Below are 17,728 nucleotides of genomic sequence, written 5' to 3'. Positions count from 1 at the left end.
TGTACTTCTCATGAAATAACAGGAGGAGTCAAGATTATACCCTGCCATTCTTCCCCTGTGTGCGCTTCCCCATGTCAACTGACAGGGGATCTCCCTCTAAACACAGGTCGTAGCTCTCTTTGCTGTTGCATTAGGTTGGATTCTCATATTGAAACAATGGACAACAGTCTTCTGCAGGTGTTGACTGTCCCTACAGCACCCTACGCCGACCAGAGACCCGGCACCAGCGGCCTGAGGAAAAAAGTCCACGTATTCCAGTCCAGGAAGAACTATCTACACAACTTCATCCAGAGTATCTTCTCCTCCATTGACCTACGGGACCGACAGGGATCAACAGTGGTGGTGGGGGGAGACGGTCGCTTCTTCAACAGAACAGCTATTGAGGTCATTGTGCAGATGGCAGCTGCCAACGGGGTCAGTGTCACCGTGTGTGTGTGTGTGTGTTTGTTTATGTGTGCATGCTGGTAAATGTGTGTTTGTATGAGGGTGGGTGTAAGCATGTATGTGTCACCTGTTGTTATTCCTTTGTTGACATTTGTTGTGCCATCCTCTTGTTGTCTTAGAATTAATTGTGCAGCCTTGGTTGGAGACATGACTGTGTTCATAGGAATTAATTTAATAATAATAATAATAATAATAATAATAATAATAATACAAATATTGTGATAGAGATCCTAAATCAAAAGGTTAAGGTACAATCTATATATCTAGTTCTAGTTATCCAAATGTTAAAATAAAATAAATGTTCAATAATTTAGATAATGATAGTTGTATTACATTCATAATATTAGTTAGTCTTTTGTCAAAGCCTTTGGTTGTGTGTGTGTGTGTGTGTGTGTGTGTGTGTGTGTGTGTGTGTGTGTGTGTGTGTGTGTGTGTGTGTTTATGTTCAAATTTTTATGTTAAAAAAAATTTTCTTTTTAAAAAAAATCGAAAATCAAACATTCAACAAGACAGTGAGAGGAGACAGTATAATGCAACACAACAGCAGAACGATGTAACTCTGAGAAATCAACTCAACCATACTCAGCCTCTCAACCAGACAACCTGCTAGTCGCTGCTCTTACTGCAGCTCCTGGCCGATGTCTTCAAATAACAAAGAGCATACAACCTGTTTTGTTTTCTACTGTCTTGCCAGCACCAGTAATGAGCTCTCTGTGGTCCCAGGACTTAAGTTGCGTAACCTTTGAGCTTCTGATGCTTTCTCGGTATTGTTAGAGGGAGTAAAAATACACTTACGTACAATATAACTTGGTCTTGATGGGCTATAACTGCCGTTCATTAAATGCAAGTCTAGCAGCAGTTACTTAAGCAAGAAGCATGACACACCAAACCCGATATTCAGTGCTAGTCCCTCCCCTCCCCCACTCAGATAAATTAAGATACACACTCATGCCAACCGACTCACACACACACACACACACCTGTGTGACATTTCCTCAGGTGGGTCGTATGATCATTGGACACCACGGGATAATGTCCACACCTGCCATCTCCTGTGTAATCAGGAAATACAAAGCCATCGGTGGCATCATCCTCACTGCCAGCCACAACCCTGGTGGACCTGATGGAGACTTTGGCATTAAGTTCAATACTGCAAATGGAGGTATGGTAACTGGAGAGGAGGAGGCATGCAGGGGCATCAGCCAAGTGAAAAATAGTGTTAGGAGTGAAGTTAACAAGGCCTCATTCAGACACAGTAATGAGATATTGTTTGAGAATTGTCTGGACATAAAATCTGGCACAAAGTACATCGAAAGATCTGCATGGTTTTACCAAATGATATCCCAAAAACGACCCTGAATGTTATCACCACTATGCTGAATGTGTATAGTCCACCAGTGCACAATATCCAATGTAATATCATAGATTTTTCTAATGCATCCAGGCCCAGCCAAGGAGGCTGTCACAAACAAGATCTTTCAGATCAGCAGGACCATTGAGGAGTTTGCCATCTGCCCTGGACTGCATGTGGATTTGACAACCCAGGGCAAACAGATGTTTGATCTGGAAAACAAGTTCAAACCATTCACAGGTGAAGCATTAGTCTGGAACCCATCGCTTCAAATTAGGAGAGGATGGAGGCAATATGAGAAGAAGAAAAAAAGCATGGTGGATGAATACTAGAGCAGTTCAAACTTTCCCTGGAGATACTTGCTCCACTCACTGAATTGGTCATGTGACACATCTTTGCCATTCTTCAGATCTTTTCACTGTAATGTTTGTGATGGCATGTGAATTCATTCATTCATACTGTGTTTCTCATCTGTGGCGTCCAGTGGAAATTGTGGACTCTGTGGAATCCTACGCTAACTTGTTGAGGAACGTCTTTGACTTTGCTGCTCTGAAGCATCTTCTGTCTGGTGAAAAGCACATCAAGATAAGAATAGATGCCATGCATGGAGGTGAGAGGATATTTACCAAGAGCATGTTAATCTCATCGAGATAATTTCAAATATGTTGAACAAAATCATTTAAATAAAGATAAGACATTTGTAGAGATATATAAAATCATTTTAAAACATGAATAAACAAGTGTTGTTGGACTAGTGTTATGGGGTTATGGGAACTGTTGACTTTGGACTGATTCATAATGATCAGGTTACTAAAGCTATTTAGGAGCGTCCCCAAACACTGAAACTGAAACTAATGGGTGAACAGTCCCCACAACCCCCTCGACACCCCTTCACAGGAAGTCATGAGTATTTATAGGGTAAACATTCTGACATGATAGCACACCTCTACCATTGTGACCCCTGACTTTTTCTCCATCTCATTCAGTCTCAAAACATTATTAATTGAAGTTATAACTTATTTGTGATGAGATCGAACAGAGCCACTCTGTTTTCCCCAATTCCCTATCTTCATGCATACCTAAGCTAACCAGCTGATGGCGGTAGCTTCATATTTACCGTACAATTGGCGTCAATCTTCTCATTTAACTCTTGTCGAGAGAGCAAATAAAGTGTATTTCCCCAAATTGTTGTTGGTGGTGGTTTTCGCTGTTGTTTTAGAATGCCAATAGTGCCACTTCTTGCAAAACAATATTTTACTCCAGTAGTTCGTTGTCTTTATAGCCGTCTTCTCTCATCACCAGTGGTAGGACCGTATGTGAGGAGAATACTCTGTGAGGAGCTGGGCTGCCCTGTCAATTCCGCGATCAACTGTGTTCCGTTGGAGGACTTTGGGGGTCAACACCCAGATCCTAACCTCACCTACGCTGCAGATCTGGTTGACAGCATGAGGGACGGACAGTATGATTTTGGTGCAGCATTTGATGGTGATGGGGTTCGTGTCCTATTACTCGTCTCGTTTCTTTAGATTTTCTGAGATCAAATAAAAAGAACCTTCTCATCCCTGTCCGTCTGGCTTTCTAGGACCGTAACATGATCCTCGGTAAACACGGCTTCTTCGTCACACCACCTGACTCTGTGGCTGTGATTGCTGACAACATCTTCTGCATCCCATACTTCCAACATACAGGGGTGAGAGGCTTCGCCCGCAGCATGCCCACAAGTGCAGCCTTAGACAGGTAAAAAATACAGCCTGGCTCGGTTTCACATCACCGCCACAACACAGGGATTTTCAACTTACAATACTTTTTGGCACAAATAGATTTGAATAAGATCAAACCATTGCATTTACTCTTTCAATGTATTTCCTGCAGAGTAGCCAAGGCAACAAAAATAGAGTTATATGAAACTCCCACTGGGTGGAAATTCTTTGGGAACCTAATGGACGCAGGCCGACTGTCTTTGTGTGGGGAAGAAAGCTTTGGTACAGGTACTGTATCTCTTCAGCAAGTTATTAGATCAAAATATTTTGATTAACTTAGTATGTGGGGGGGGGGGAAGGCTCTAGTTTAATTATCATGCTTTTCTTTTCTGTGCATGGTGAACCTAATCACATATCCTCTTTCAGGTGGAGACCATATTCGTGAGAAGGATGGGCTTTGGGCCGTGCTGGCATGGCTGTCCATCCTGGCCACTAGAAAGCAGAGTGTGGAGGATATCCTGAAGGACCACTGGCTGAAATACGGAAGGAACTACTTCACCCGGTGGGATGTCGACACGTTTGTGATCTTGGAAAATGTCTAAGTGGACATGATGCACGTTGTTGATTTGATATAGATGGAGAGTGGACTGATTATGCAGATACACGTTAAGTAGATACAGACATAACATGACTGACATCTAGTGGAACATTTATACCATTACATATTCTTTCAAGGCCTGAACTGTCTAGTTCAGAGGTCTTCAACAGGGGGTCCGCGAAATGTTTGGTTGATTAGTCAAATTTTTTTTTTTTTTTTTCCCAAACATGAATCTGTCCATTAATTGAATAGTTCAGCATTGTATGCAATATACCAGGTATGTTTATGCATGGCAGTGGTATTAATAGGCCATCACTCATTTTCGTTTCCACATTTATTAAATTAAATAAAAAAAATTACAAGCATTATGGTGTCTTACAAATATTTACTGCTGAATTACAAGGAATGCATTTATACTTACAGTGTTCACAAAACACTGCATTCACAAATAAATATACATTTCGACAGTATTGCGGCAAAAAAGTCCTGTCGAAATTATTAAATTTACTCTAAAATGTTGGACTGTCTTCACTCCCTTCATCAAAATAACACAACACAATCGTGCAACAATAATTCACTTATTCTTTTAATAATAGATGTTGTTGTTTTTTGTCCAGATATGACTATGAGAACGTAGACATAGATGCAGCCTGTGAGATGATGGAGGATCTGGAGATTATGATCGTGGACAAGTCCTTTGTGAAGCAGAGATTTGCTGTGGAAGACAAAATCTACCAAGTGGAAAAAGCAGACAACTTTGAGTACACAGACCCAGTCGACAGCACCATATCCAGGAACCAGGTACATGACACATTGAGTTCTATAATGACAACGTTTTTATGTGGACACTTACTGGATGTAACTTGGCACCGGAGCGACTCAGCTGTGCCTGCCGATCCTAAAAGTTTCACATGGTCTGTACCGGGCTGTTTTCACTGCAGGGTCTGCGGATAATCTTCTCTGACGGTTCTCGAATCATCTACAGACTCAGTGGGACAGGTTGTGATGTGGCGACAGTTCGAATCTACATAGACAGCTATGAGAAGGAGCAAATCTTAAAAGACACACAGGTAAAAAAAAAAAATCTCATTTGAAATTGTTTCAGGAGTTATTTGACTAAATAGTCCACAATACTAAAAAGTCTTATGATTTGCATGAAACATATGAGGTGTAGTGCTATGTGGGTGAGAGGAACAGGAGAGGCATAAGCTCACATATCAAACCATCCGCTCCCAAATGGCCAACAGACAAATGGGCAAAAACAGTCAGTTTGACAGTTTAGGAAAGGAATTTATTTTATTTTATTTTACTGTAATTGAACCCCCTTTGACCAGCCCTGTCCCCCTTTTTCTATCATTGAATTTGTGGAAAGATGAGTGAAGTCGGTCTTCAGGGCTTTTTGCCGTAAAGCCTTTTCTGGCAGAAAGCTTTAAAGCAAACTTGTGTGCCACCACCACACACCTGACCTTTCACATCTGTGTGTTTACCTACATCTGTAAAAGGGCGGGCATTGCTCATTGTTTACACAGCGACAGCATCATCCTCTTCGGCAAGTCAGATGTTACAAAACTGACTAGTAAGACAGCGGTTGGTCAAGCAGTCGAAAATGGTGCAAATTAAATACTTCTTTTAAAGGAAATTGTATTGTATTTTGTATTGTTTAAACTATTTTTTCTTAAGCTCTAGTTAACCAAACTAGATTTCTCCCTTTCCTGTAGTTCAACTTCTCCCAGTGTGAAGTAATTGGTATCTTTCAAAGCTATGCTTTTAAAGTAACATCTGCAACTCTGTCCTGTTTATTGTTAAATATTTATGAGGAAATGCATCAGTGGCATATGGCAGCCGGCTGCATGTGTCTCTAACCATATCATTCTTGTTTGGGACAGGTGATGCTGGCGCCCCTGGCAACCATCGCTCTGAAGATTTCCCAGCTCCATCGCAGGACGGGTCGAAGTGGCCCATCAGTCATCACATGATTCCTCCCGTTTGTTACTCCATCATCGCTAAACTAATGCCCTTTTTTTTTTTCTTTCCAGATTTTTGTATAAACTGAGCTTCAATTCCAAGTGTAGCTGCACAACATGCAGCAGTTTGCATTTTTAGGCTAAAATATATTCAGTGTTTTTCCTCTGTTCTACATTAAACTGCTTTCTATTTTTTGGGTCATTTGTGATCTTTGTGTCTTTTACAAATATATTTCAATTTCACTTGGGTTATCTGTGAGTCATTCTTAGTGATCAAAACTGATACTAGTGTCACATGAATAACATTTCTACATGCTCCCAGTGCTCATTTCCAAATTAAAGAACTGTCTGTCTCCTGTCATGAAGCCTGAAATTATTATTTGGATCGTCTGTACTCCTTTTCATTCAGGGAAATTAGGAATTAGGAATTAATTAGCAAATAACAACCTGAGATTGCAGTCAAGTGTGTGGTGCTGGAGGATGAGTGACAAGTCTGCTCGCTCAAACATTGACACAAACACATCTTTCCATAATTACAAAGATCCAGCAAAGCATTGCAATATTGGGGTATTAGATATAAACAGGGTTACCTTTCAATACCTTGTGGAGTATAGTTTATAGTTACTTTTATCTTAATAATAATATATCTTAAACTTCTTTTCTGCAGGAGACATTTGAGCTGTCAGAAGAAACATTTTAAAAGAGACGTGTCCAGCTCTGGTGGCGACATGATATCCATCTGGAGAGCAGCAGCATCAGTGCGCTAACATCTGGTCCAGCTCTGTGATCACAAATGCCCTTTGAAGTACTCTACCTTTCTCCTGGTTTCATCTCCATAGTACAGTGAACCTGAAGCCCAACAAGAGCGAGACACACGGAGTTTAGCTCTGGTTCATCTGAAGTCATTTTTGAGAATGCATCACTTTGTGAAGAAAAAAAAATCACTGACATTGCTCAGTCATGTCAGGACTTGGTCTCCGTCTGTAATAATGCATAACCTCTCGACCCATAATGCATCATGGTATGTGCATCTCTTTGATTCAGGACAAACTGGACGATCAGGATATGCACGACGGCGACGTAACAAGATCGAATGAATAGTTATATCACCATAAATACAAACGAAAAACTAAATTCGGAAATTGAATCTCAGACTTCTGGCTTTTGAAATTGGTTCGATAGGCCTTAGTGACCAGGGGGGGAAATAAACACTGTTGCCAACACAGATCAAAATATATTTACATCATAGAAGCCAAATAAAATGGGTCCAAATAGCATCTATATCTGAGATTATTTGTATTATTATGGCTCAAAAGGATCCGTCTTATATGTAATGCATGGTTCACGAGAGTTTGTGTTCATACGTTTACGTTTGGCAGGCAGCCAGGATCGCTGCATGACACGTTTACATCTTATACAGCCTATGGTCTGTATGCTAATTTGAATACAGAATGTAATTTGTTTAAGTAGAGCTGTCAGATATTTACAGATAGATAGTAAAGTGTATTATCATAAGAAATGTAGATGTATTTTAAAAAAAAAGAGGATACAACAGAAATACTGAAGTAAAGTACAAGTTCCTCAAAAATGTACATTAGGAAACATTTACACCACGGATATCACGTGGGTGTTAATCAAGCCCCCACGCACAGTACTGCATGGTGCCCTGCCCCTCATCACAAGGGATTGCAACAACCATGGGAGAAAACGACATTTGATTGACAAGAACATTTCATTAATGCGCCTGCACGCGGCTAATCGTGGGAGACGAGGAGTCGGCAGCACCTGGTGGTGTTCAGGTGTGTCTGCATGTTCAGCACGCGGTTGGCAAATCCCGGCTCTGACTGCTACTGTCTCTTTAAGACAGTCACCTGACAAAGTAGGAAAACCCGATGGAGGAAGCAGGAAGTGCGTCTACCGAGAAAGAAGAGAAGAGCCTGAGCACATAAACAAAACACAAAGGAGATCAAAAGTCAAACAGAAAGTTTCACACATTTATCGCAATGGCCGGAATTAAAGGTATTGTATTCTCGGCGCTATGAGTCAGTCGACAGCTGAGATTTACGTTCGTTGAGTTACGACGACGTTGATGCTTCAAATACTTTGTTAGCATAGTTGTGTATGTTTGTTTTTTTTGCTCTTTCATGTCGAAAGCTATCAATACAATACTGCTGAAGGACATTAGGATGTGTTACAAGCTGCAATGTTAGTTCCGTTATTAAGTTATCAACCTGTTTTAAGTTGTTTATTTATTCACAGTAAATGTATCGTTAAAGTTAGCTTGGCATACAGACAGATTCCACAGCAAGCGTTACAAGCATATGACGTTAGCCGATTTCTGTTTTGTGTCTTATTGTAACTTTGGACAGTTCAGCGTGTGTAACGTAACGTAACGTAACGTAACGCTAATGGGACGTTTCTCTTGTTTCAGCACTGGTTGGTTTGTCCTTCAGTGGTGCCATTGGACTTACGTTTCTTCTTCTGGGCTGTGCGCTGGAACAGTACGGGTAGGTTATTAGTTATATATTAAGTATCTTATGTTATTGTATCACATAGACCTTGGTTAACATGCAATATTGAGGCTTAAATGGATTGTTAAAATACCTGGGGGGGGGGGGGGGGGGGTTTCAGTGAAGAGGCAATTAATCAGAGAGATATGAAAAACAGCAGTTTAACAAAAACAACAAAACTCTCAGAAACGCCTTGTCTGGCTGCTACAAGTGGTGCTCCAGCTGTTAAATATTGCACTTATATTAAGTTGAGGGACTTTTAAGAGGAACATTTAAAAAGAATGGTTAAAATCAATGCTGCAGAGAATGACAAAATGTAGTCTCTTGTATGGATCAAGCTCCAGACATGCTGAATCCTACAATTTCCATTATGAATCTCAATAAGCATATTTCATTAGAGCCCCCCCCCCCGCCCTCATACTCCCAGTTTGTGAATTATTATTTTTTGGTACAATATTGTTTTTCTTGAATTTGCTGCCATCGTGTATCATACAATGCGGACCATGCTTTTAACTGTTCCACATGTGATTCTTTAGGGTATACTGGCCGCTGTTTGTCCTGATCTTCTACATATTAAGCCCCATCCCGACCTTCATATCCAGACGCCTCAGTGATGACACTGACTCCTCCAGCAACGCATGCAGAGAGTTGGCCTACTTCTTAACAACCGGCATTGTGGTATCATCTTTTGGGCTTCCCATTGTGCTCGCCCGCAATACCACAGTAAGTTCTCTCTTTACAGCCGGGCTTGGCTTGTATTTGTTTGTGTAGTCTTTTGTGTTCTGTGCACCTCCATCAATTGTTAGTATATTTCAAATGCACTTTTTTTTCTTGAGAGATGTACACTGTGGCAGCAGAGCGTTGTGGAAAAAGCTATAGATTCATTTTGTGGACTGATTCAGGATGAATGTTTTTCCTCCGACAGATCCAGTGGGGTGCCTGTGGTCTGGTGATGACAGGAAACGCTGTCATCTTCCTCACCATCTTTGGCTTTTTTGTCGTGTTTGGAGGCGGGGACGACTTCAGCTGGGAGCAGTGGTAGAGTGCCTTCAGACGGTGGACAGACGGAAGGATGGATGGATGGATGGGTGGGTAGGTGGATAGTTGAACGGATAGACGGCAGACTGAGGGGCGTATGTGTCCTAGGGGATGACGCTCATGTACATTGTATGCTGCAAAAAAAATGTCAACTTTACTGGGCAATGTTTTCAGGCCAATTTTTATATTAAAGGGTGTCAGGGTTGGAGACAACAATATGTATCCCATTAAAGTGCCTTATGTCTAGGACCAGAGAGACACTGATGCCTATCCACCTCCACCCATGTATTTCAGCTTGTCTCGCCTTTTTATTTCAACCCCCAAATCACCCTGCTTATTGCATCTGCCTGCTATTTCATTACGCTTCAGTTAATCGACATCATATTGGGATCCTAAAGAGTAACTCTATTGTAATGTACACTGCGATGCTCACTGCACTATCTGTCCTCATTGCTCAAGGCAGGATTGGCTTTATTGACTTATGGTTTGCTTATTATCAGCGCTGTCTGCTGTTTAAAGTGTGAAGGCAGGGCAAGTTATCTTAATCCAAGCTAACTAGTTGTAGGACTCCTTATCAGGTAAAGATATATTTGTATGGAGATTGTGTGTGTGTGTGTGTGTGTGTGTGTGTGTGTGTGTGTGTGTGTGTGTGTGTTTTTTTCTTTGTTTTCATTTTGCGACAAGACTGTAAAGCCTTACTTTTTGTTCCGGTGCAATTGTTTACATTCTCACCAAAGATCATTTTGAGTGCAAAAAATGGAACATATTCACCCTCGAACTGTGGATTTTGATCTGAAAGCGCTGTGTAGTGAAAATCATACATCTAAGATTCTATGTTCAGTTATTGTGTCAACAGGCCTGAACAAGCACCCCATAAAATCCATTTTATATTCCTCCAGATGACAACGAAATTCATACAATTGAGCCACTAAGAGCGTGATATTAATTTGTGACTATCTTTTACATGTTGAATAGTAAATATGGGAGAAATATGTTTTGAGGCCGGGTTTTTTTTTTTTTTTTTCTCCAAAAGGAGAGGGCTTAACCTGCAAGCTCATTCGTAAGTGCCCGTCTTCCAGTGTGTATTTTGATTAATAGAGAAATCACTGTGATTTGGTTTGGGTGTTGTCATCCTCATCAGGGGCCATTGATATTTCTAGTTGTAAAAATCAATATAACTGAATCATCTTCTATGTCATCATTTCTAGTAACTGACTCTTAACCAGGTTCTGAAGTTTGTATGATTAGCCCACTTGACTATCACAGAGAATCCCAGTGAGTGTCCTGTATCATTTTTGATTTCCCAATTCCTTAACTGCTTTTTTTTTTCTTTTTTTCGAGGGAAATATTATACTGTGCGTCTCAGAACTGACATGTAAAGAAAGCTTTCTATTGTGACTCCCATACTCACACTAACGAGTTCTGAAGAGGTTCTCAAAGGTTATTTTATAAGCTCCTGGTTACATTTTTGTTTTCTAACATTGATTAAAACTCCCTGTATAATGAAACTCTGTCTCTGTGTTTATTGCTGGTGTGCGATGTGGATGGAGATCTGACTTATGTAAAGCTGGTCTGGGTGGTCGCCACGGATCTATGTGGACTCTATAGCGCAGCGGCAATGGTGAACGTAGCAAACCTCTGTAATGGCCTCCCGCGAGACCCAGACTGCGAAAGAAGGAGAGGTGTTGGGTGTGTTCAGATCAATTCTGTCTGGCCAGACTTTGCGAACACATACAAGTCTGCCTGACAGGCCTGAACTTCAGGCGCGAGCATCTGCTAAATCATTTAGACATTTTGCAATATTCAATAAGCGGTGTGCAAAAGAGCTCCGTGTTTTGCCTAACAGCGCATCATTATCACTGGGAAAAAAAACATCTGTCTGTTTTGATCTTTCCAAACACCAAAACATTAATATTGAATACGTGATCCACAACATTGCCGTTGTGAGTAAGCTGCACAGCAAAAGACCGATAAAAGCCAGCATTCTATATTCAGGGTTAAAGAGGATGTGATAGAAAACAACCGTGCAGCTGCATGCAACTTGAGTCGCTCGTTCGTTGCTGACGTGCGTCAGGAATGCAGCTGCCTCGCCAATTTCAGTGTTAAGCCGAACGCATTTCCTCACCGCTCCCTGCAAATGAGTGATTATTTCTGTGAAAACCATCTGTGTTGTCGCCTTCCAGTGATTGCATGTCACAAAGAGCGTACGGACTAACATCCCACAGAGAGGTTAGCTCTGTATCAGTGCTGCCGTATGAAAAGCACTTAAGAAGAAGATTTTGCAAAAAAGTGTTGACATATCGAAGATTACAGGATGAAAATTGGTCTCTTGGGGTTGATGAAAGAAAGAGGGGAGAGCATACGGTTTCACAGTAGAATACTGTTACTGTGAAAAATCACAGGAATGATGTCAGCAATTGTAAAAAAAAAAAATATCACAGCAACCAACAATGTACTGCAGAAACCCAGTAACTTATAGTCCTGTAGAAAATCACTACTCTATACACTGTTACCATTCTGCTACTGAACATCCTGGCAGAGATGAAATGTACTTTCACAGAAACAGTAAAGGCTGCAGTAGATATGAAATCTCAATACCCAGAAAGCGTGTGTTATGTGTTGCACTGGATCACATCCTGCCCCATTAAGCCTGTCAAAGCCCACGATTACTAGAGATTGTTGCCATATGGCTGCAAGCTACCATATTTAAATAAAGCAGGTATTGAAGGTTCTTATACAGTATGTATAAGAACTAAAACTCCACCCCCTACAAGCTGTGATTGTGAGCCATGACTGGTGTGGATTGTTCTGATCAGTCCTGGCCCTTTGGGAGCCTCATGAAAACATGTTTCCCATAGAAATAACTTGGTTTTTTTTGCAGTAATAATCCTACTTTAAGCAGAAATGCACTATTTGGAAAGTACTGTGTTTTTATTGTACATTTACATGATTGTTACTTTAATTAAAAAACACACACAACAAGAGGTTACTCGTCAATTGCTGCCAGATAACTACTGTGAATTTCACGGCAAGTTTTCTTACGGTCCATCAGAGCAAGAGAGAGACCTCGTGTTGGCTGTGGATCAAAGTGAGCTGTCTACATATTTCAAAAGGAAAAGCTGGTTATTGATCAGCCGTGGCCCAGTTACTTAGGTAAGAAAAGTGTTTAAAGAAGTAAGTACTGCAACCTACACCACTGACATTGAGACCATGTGAATAAGAAGTTGTGCATATGTCCCAAAAACCCATAACATGGCACATTGATGGGGCCTAATTCTCTGTTGAATAAAGTCAAACAGTGTTTTTATTCTATGTGTGTGTGTGAGAGAGAGAGAGAGAGAGAGAGAGAGAGAGAGAGAGAGAGAGAGAGAGAGAGAGAGAGAGAGAGAGAGAGAGACATTGAGAACAACAAAGGATGAAGGTGAGGACGGAGATGAAGAAAGCCCAGGGACACCCATTCATCTCTGTTCCAGGACAGCTGTTGCTTGGCAACAGCAAAGGCATCAAGATCACTCCAAAAGACTGCTCAGTCTGGTCTTGAACCCTTACACACAAACTCAATGCAACACAGCACATAGTTGTGTGATACTGTAATATAAGTCTATTACACTACACACAACAAAAACAGGTAGATGATATAGATCGCTACATAGATGCATGCTATTTATATTTCAATATACGATGCAATAGGCTACTCATTTACAACTTCTCATAATTCTTTTTATTTTGGGTTTTATTGTTAACATTTTACTGCAACTTCCCTCTGGAACACTGTGCCCTCTAATGAGCTACATGAAGTGCCAACAACAGTTTAACTTTGTCTCGCTAAGTCATAAGCAGACAGGCGATGTGGATAACTATTTGGGGAGACAATCAACTAAAACACATCAGGGAGTCAATACACGACAGAGAGCCGGAGGGGTTGGTGTGTGTGTGTGTGCGTGCGTGGGGTGGGGTGGGGTGGGGAGGTTGTAGCTCCATTAAACTGGTGAAGCAGACGCATCCACACAATGCTCCCCGCTGGCAGGGATTCAAATGGACGCAGGGCAGTAGTGGGAAGGCAGGGAGGGCGTGCGCACTGGCAGCCATTGGTAAACGGAAGGATTTGCGTCGTCAGTGTCAAAGCCAATCGATGCGCTCTCGGGGTCGGGAATGGGAACGAGCGCGAATGGCACAAATGGAACCTCATAAAAAGGGGCGCGTGCTTCACAAGCGGGGCAGAGAAACGGGAGACCACGGTTTACCACAACCAAACCAGCGCGTGGGACAGCAGATAATCCCCACGGTAAGTCCGCATGTGACCGTCCCGTGAGAAAGACATGGCTCACCGTGCCTCCGAGCGAAAAGGGGGAATAAATGTGTATTTTTGTATAGCTGTTTATCGACCTTATCGGGTAATAATTGGGGGGAATCAACAGCATAAATCCATCGAAAGTAAATTATTCTAAGGGAATTTTGTTGCTCCCAAGATTTGCAAATAAAAAATGTTTTACGATGCTCAGGTGGCACGTTTCCGTCATTTGGGCTGCGCAGAAGCTATATTCGAGGAAACATGAGGCACTCAAATATGTTGAGTTGCACTGAAAGGTCTTTTTGATTCAGTCACATCACGTAGGCTTCTCGTCCGTACGTAGGCTGTGCTCTTCATCCCTCTCAGGACTTTGCATTGTGGGCATCTCTCTTCCTTTTTGTCAGCTGACTCGTTCAGCTTTACTCGGTGTGTGTGTGTGTGTGTGTGTGTGTGTGTGTGTGTGTGTGTGTGTGTGTGTGTGTGTGTGTTGTACTTTGAAACACATTTCTAAACGAATGGCGCGCGACTCTGGAAACAGCCTGCACAAAGGTTTGGATGGTGACGAGGTCAGACAAGGTAAAAGCCTTTCCCCACTTAGTGTTTCCACGCGCTATTGAGGGAGAGAGAGGATGCTATTGATTAGAGTTTGAAATGTATTTGAGTTTGGGACAATTAAGGTTTCGGGTGGTGGTGGTGTGGGGGGGGGGGGGGGGGGGGGGGGGGGGGGGGCAAAAAGTGAATATTTGTGTAAGTGGAGACATTGGAGGGGTTGCTGGAGTGGTCTATAACCAAGTGTTTTATATTCCATTATACAATCAATCACTGTCCATTTGGCAAAGAAGTCTGAGTTAAATGAGGTCCACCATCGACATCCACAAAATAAATGGCACTAGTTAGGCCCTTTATTTCACCCCAGAGTAGAAATCAACATCATATCTCTGCTAGGACTTAATGCGTCTGACTTGTATCAATATAAAGACTCAATAGTGACCTTTTTATAGTCTGTGTTAGAGGAGAGACTGTGGGTGATTGTAACAGTTTGTTATTCATCTTCTCCATGGTAGCGATTGGTTGTGCTTAACCTTTTACATTTTTTTTTATATTAAAGCTACCATAATAAGTCATTTGTCGTCTACAGCAGGGTCACACTGTATATTTATTTACTGAGATAATGTAATGATTAAAAACCAAAGTGTTCCACTGTTGTATCTCTGTTCCAGTGACACAAAAGTCGTCCTTGCTTGCTGCACAGGGGGACGTGCATCGTGGTTTTTACAAGGAAAAATCCACACGAAAATATGCGCGTGCAAAAGTACCAATCCAGCTGAAATAACTGAGATTGGCATGTGTAGCTAGTCTCTGTCTTTGAAGTCTAAATGTAATATTCACAATCACAACAAGTGCTATTGTCAGTCAGTGCAGTTGAATCAGCTGGGAGCAGAAAACGTTTTTTTTTTTTAATATGCTAATGAACATAAACGCATTCTATTTCCAGTGTCGCATGTTGAACATTCCAACCTAATTTATTATTCAGTTTAACTTCTTCGAACGTCTCGTGTGCAGTATGTGTGGGTTTGGGGGCAACATAATTAGCTACAGCGGAACCATGAAGCTTCTTCGCTGAGGTTAGTAAGAAGGGATTATGAATGTTGGTCACACCACAGCAGTTCATCTCTGCCTGTTCTCATGGACATCGCCTCACGAATGTCTCGGCTACCACAATAATATTCAAACCCCACTGGGCCTGAACATCGGCTAAGATGTGCACAGATGTGAAATGTCCTTACAATCGTCAGGCTGGAGTTTTGTTACGCTAACAGCATTTATTTGAATGTGTCCATTTCAATTTTTAGAATTTTTTTTTTTGAAGTATTGTTTCTCTTTTACAAATATATTTTTTTTTTTTTAGAGCTGTGAATCAGTTTGGCATCACATACACGCTCTTAGCTGTAGTAATATTTTATTTTTTATTTATTTATATTTTACATTTTAGGAAGAGATTTCAGAGGTGCGCTTCCTTTTCAGCCCGGTTCATAGCATTTCTGTAGCGCCCCCGTCATGTGGTGCGTGAACTCAGCCGGCCGCTGTTCTTTTATTCTCAGTCAGGTGCTGAAACAACAGAGTCCATACATCCAGCTTCTTGTCAAAAGGGCTTTGGCTACCAGACTGATGACTCACTTTCTGGTTCGTTTGGTGGCTTTACTGGTGTTACTATAGAGCGTTTTTTTTCTGTTGCTGAACACTGATGTTCCACTTCCAGATGATGAATGCACGCCGTGTCTGCGCTAAGCAGTTAGGTTTGCAGACTTGGTGAGTGTTCGTCATAGTGGGAACTGTGATTTTTTTTTTTTTTATAAACAACAACCCCAAAAGAACAGCTGATTGTGAATACAAGAAAGCGTTGTGTGTGTATGTGCGTGTATGCACTGGATGGTAGTCTGAACTGTGATTGCAATAACAGTCATGCATTTACAGAACCGTGGCATTTGTGTTAAATTGTTAATGTGAAGAGGAGGAGCTCGACTGCATTTAGCTCCACACTTTTCCTTCCACTCTGACTTGTCAATAGTTATAATATTCCTTTGTTTACTGTTGTGAAATCATGTGTAAATACATCCATGAGTCCCTGAGTCCCATGAGGGACATATGTTGCCCCCTTTTTGTGATTATTGTCCGGAATCCTTGTTGCTGATCAATCACATTTCTGCTGGCCTATACTATTGGCTGTTTTTTTTTTTTTTTTTGCTGTGATATGTGTAATCCATACATTGTTCGTCTTTCAGATCGACAGTCTGCTGACGTGAATTCCCGCCCATCCTCTCAACACTGGCTCAAGGAGAAGAGGTTCAGCTGTGAGTACATTTTATTACAGTGTCTGGGTGGGAACATGGTGAAAAAGGCTTCCAGCGAAGAACTAAAGTGGTGTAAAAGATTTATTCATTGGTTTTCAAGCAGAATATGTTAGTTGTCTATGCGTTACGGAGCTATTGGTTAAAACACACAGTGAGTCTGCAGCACATTATGTTGCTCAGTATTAAAGATGGTCCTTTCTAGCATTTGTAACGTGTGTACCACAATCCACATGGAAATAGTTTTTGACGTCCGCCATTTGTGTGTCCAACGGGACAGATGCATAGATTTAGGGTTCTCCAATTTCGATTTTGGTTCTCCAGAGGACCGACAATAGATGTATAACAATAAACACGAGGATACTCACTCGTTTTTTATTTACACTGCCCATGAATAATTACAAGTTCCTCTCTCGTGGTACAAATGTAGGGTGAAAGTTGTGCAGTGAGGGGGGGGGGGGGGGGGGGGTCCAGGATTAATATTATGGGGGGCACTGCCCACTCACCCCTTAGAACCACCATTACTCTCACAGGAGTCCCCTCAGCTTTTTTTCACGCTTCAAATCTATTTTTTTTGTCTGGTTTAGTCAAGTACTCTGCATAGACGGCTGTTTAAATCACTCTTAAATTTCCCGCCGTATATGTCTATTGAACTTATTACTTATTACCAGCATCTACAGGGGATTGATCAAGGCTCCCATGTCTGTCTGTGAGCTTCAGGCAGATTCCACTAATTCGCTTCGGTGGGCGAATCTCACGTCTCGGCTTTCGTCTCGCATCCAACGGAAAGGGGGGGGGGGGGCGGGGGGGAGTTCTCAGAAAGATCAGGTCTAGTGGTGCAACAGGGGAAAATGACTGTGGGGCGACATTACTTTCTGATTTGTTGATTGAGTGTTTTTCGATGGCATTTACTGGAAGGAATGCCAGGCTGCAGCACATGGGAAAAAATAAAATAAAAATCAACTTGCTTGACGTTCTTATGT

At 41.6% G+C, this 17,728-nt stretch overlaps 3 protein-coding genes across 4 annotated transcripts in view; all 3 read left to right on the top strand.

Moving 5' to 3' along the window:
- Nucleotides 1-91: 91 nt before the first annotated feature.
- Nucleotides 92-6,254, top strand: LOC137892723 (phosphoglucomutase-1-like). The gene is made up of 11 exons (XM_068738068.1): nucleotides 92-414; nucleotides 1,444-1,606; nucleotides 1,889-2,035; nucleotides 2,280-2,405; nucleotides 3,098-3,288; nucleotides 3,378-3,532; nucleotides 3,668-3,783; nucleotides 3,922-4,057; nucleotides 4,711-4,894; nucleotides 5,035-5,163; nucleotides 5,980-6,254. The coding sequence occupies exons 1-11, from the start codon at nucleotides 157-159 to the stop codon at nucleotides 6,067-6,069; spliced, it is 1,695 nt and encodes a 564-aa protein (XP_068594169.1). The 5' UTR covers nucleotides 92-156; the 3' UTR covers nucleotides 6,070-6,254.
- A 1,680-nt stretch (nucleotides 6,255-7,934) lies between these two features.
- LOC137866069 (leptin receptor gene-related protein) lies at nucleotides 7,935-11,113 on the top strand. The gene is made up of 4 exons (XM_068701724.1): nucleotides 7,935-8,076; nucleotides 8,489-8,564; nucleotides 9,104-9,290; nucleotides 9,493-11,113. The coding sequence occupies exons 1-4, from the start codon at nucleotides 8,061-8,063 to the stop codon at nucleotides 9,607-9,609; spliced, it is 396 nt and encodes a 131-aa protein (XP_068557825.1). The 5' UTR covers nucleotides 7,935-8,060; the 3' UTR covers nucleotides 9,610-11,113.
- Nucleotides 11,114-13,651: 2,538 nt separating this feature from the next.
- Nucleotides 13,652-17,728, top strand: part of LOC137866233 (3',5'-cyclic-AMP phosphodiesterase 4B-like) — a 47,324-nt gene continuing 43,247 nt past the window's right edge. The window contains exons 1-2 of one of the 2 annotated variants that reach the window (XM_068702000.1): nucleotides 13,652-13,890; nucleotides 16,680-16,748. The gene's annotated coding sequence lies outside the window, so the exon portion shown is untranslated. Of the gene's footprint in view, nucleotides 13,891-14,397; nucleotides 14,473-16,679; nucleotides 16,749-17,728 lie in introns of those variants that run through there. The other variant, XM_068702001.1, reaches the window with a different exon arrangement.

This window comes from Cebidichthys violaceus, unplaced genomic scaffold (assembly GCF_023349555.1).
Source record: "Cebidichthys violaceus isolate CVI_PGR_0920_01 unplaced genomic scaffold, fCebVio1.0.p SCAF_8, whole genome shotgun sequence".
NCBI classification, from domain to species: Eukaryota; Metazoa; Chordata; class Actinopteri; order Perciformes; family Stichaeidae; genus Cebidichthys; species Cebidichthys violaceus.
The sequence above is the reverse complement of the archived record's forward strand: the minus strand, read 5'-3'. Positions and strand labels throughout refer to the sequence as shown.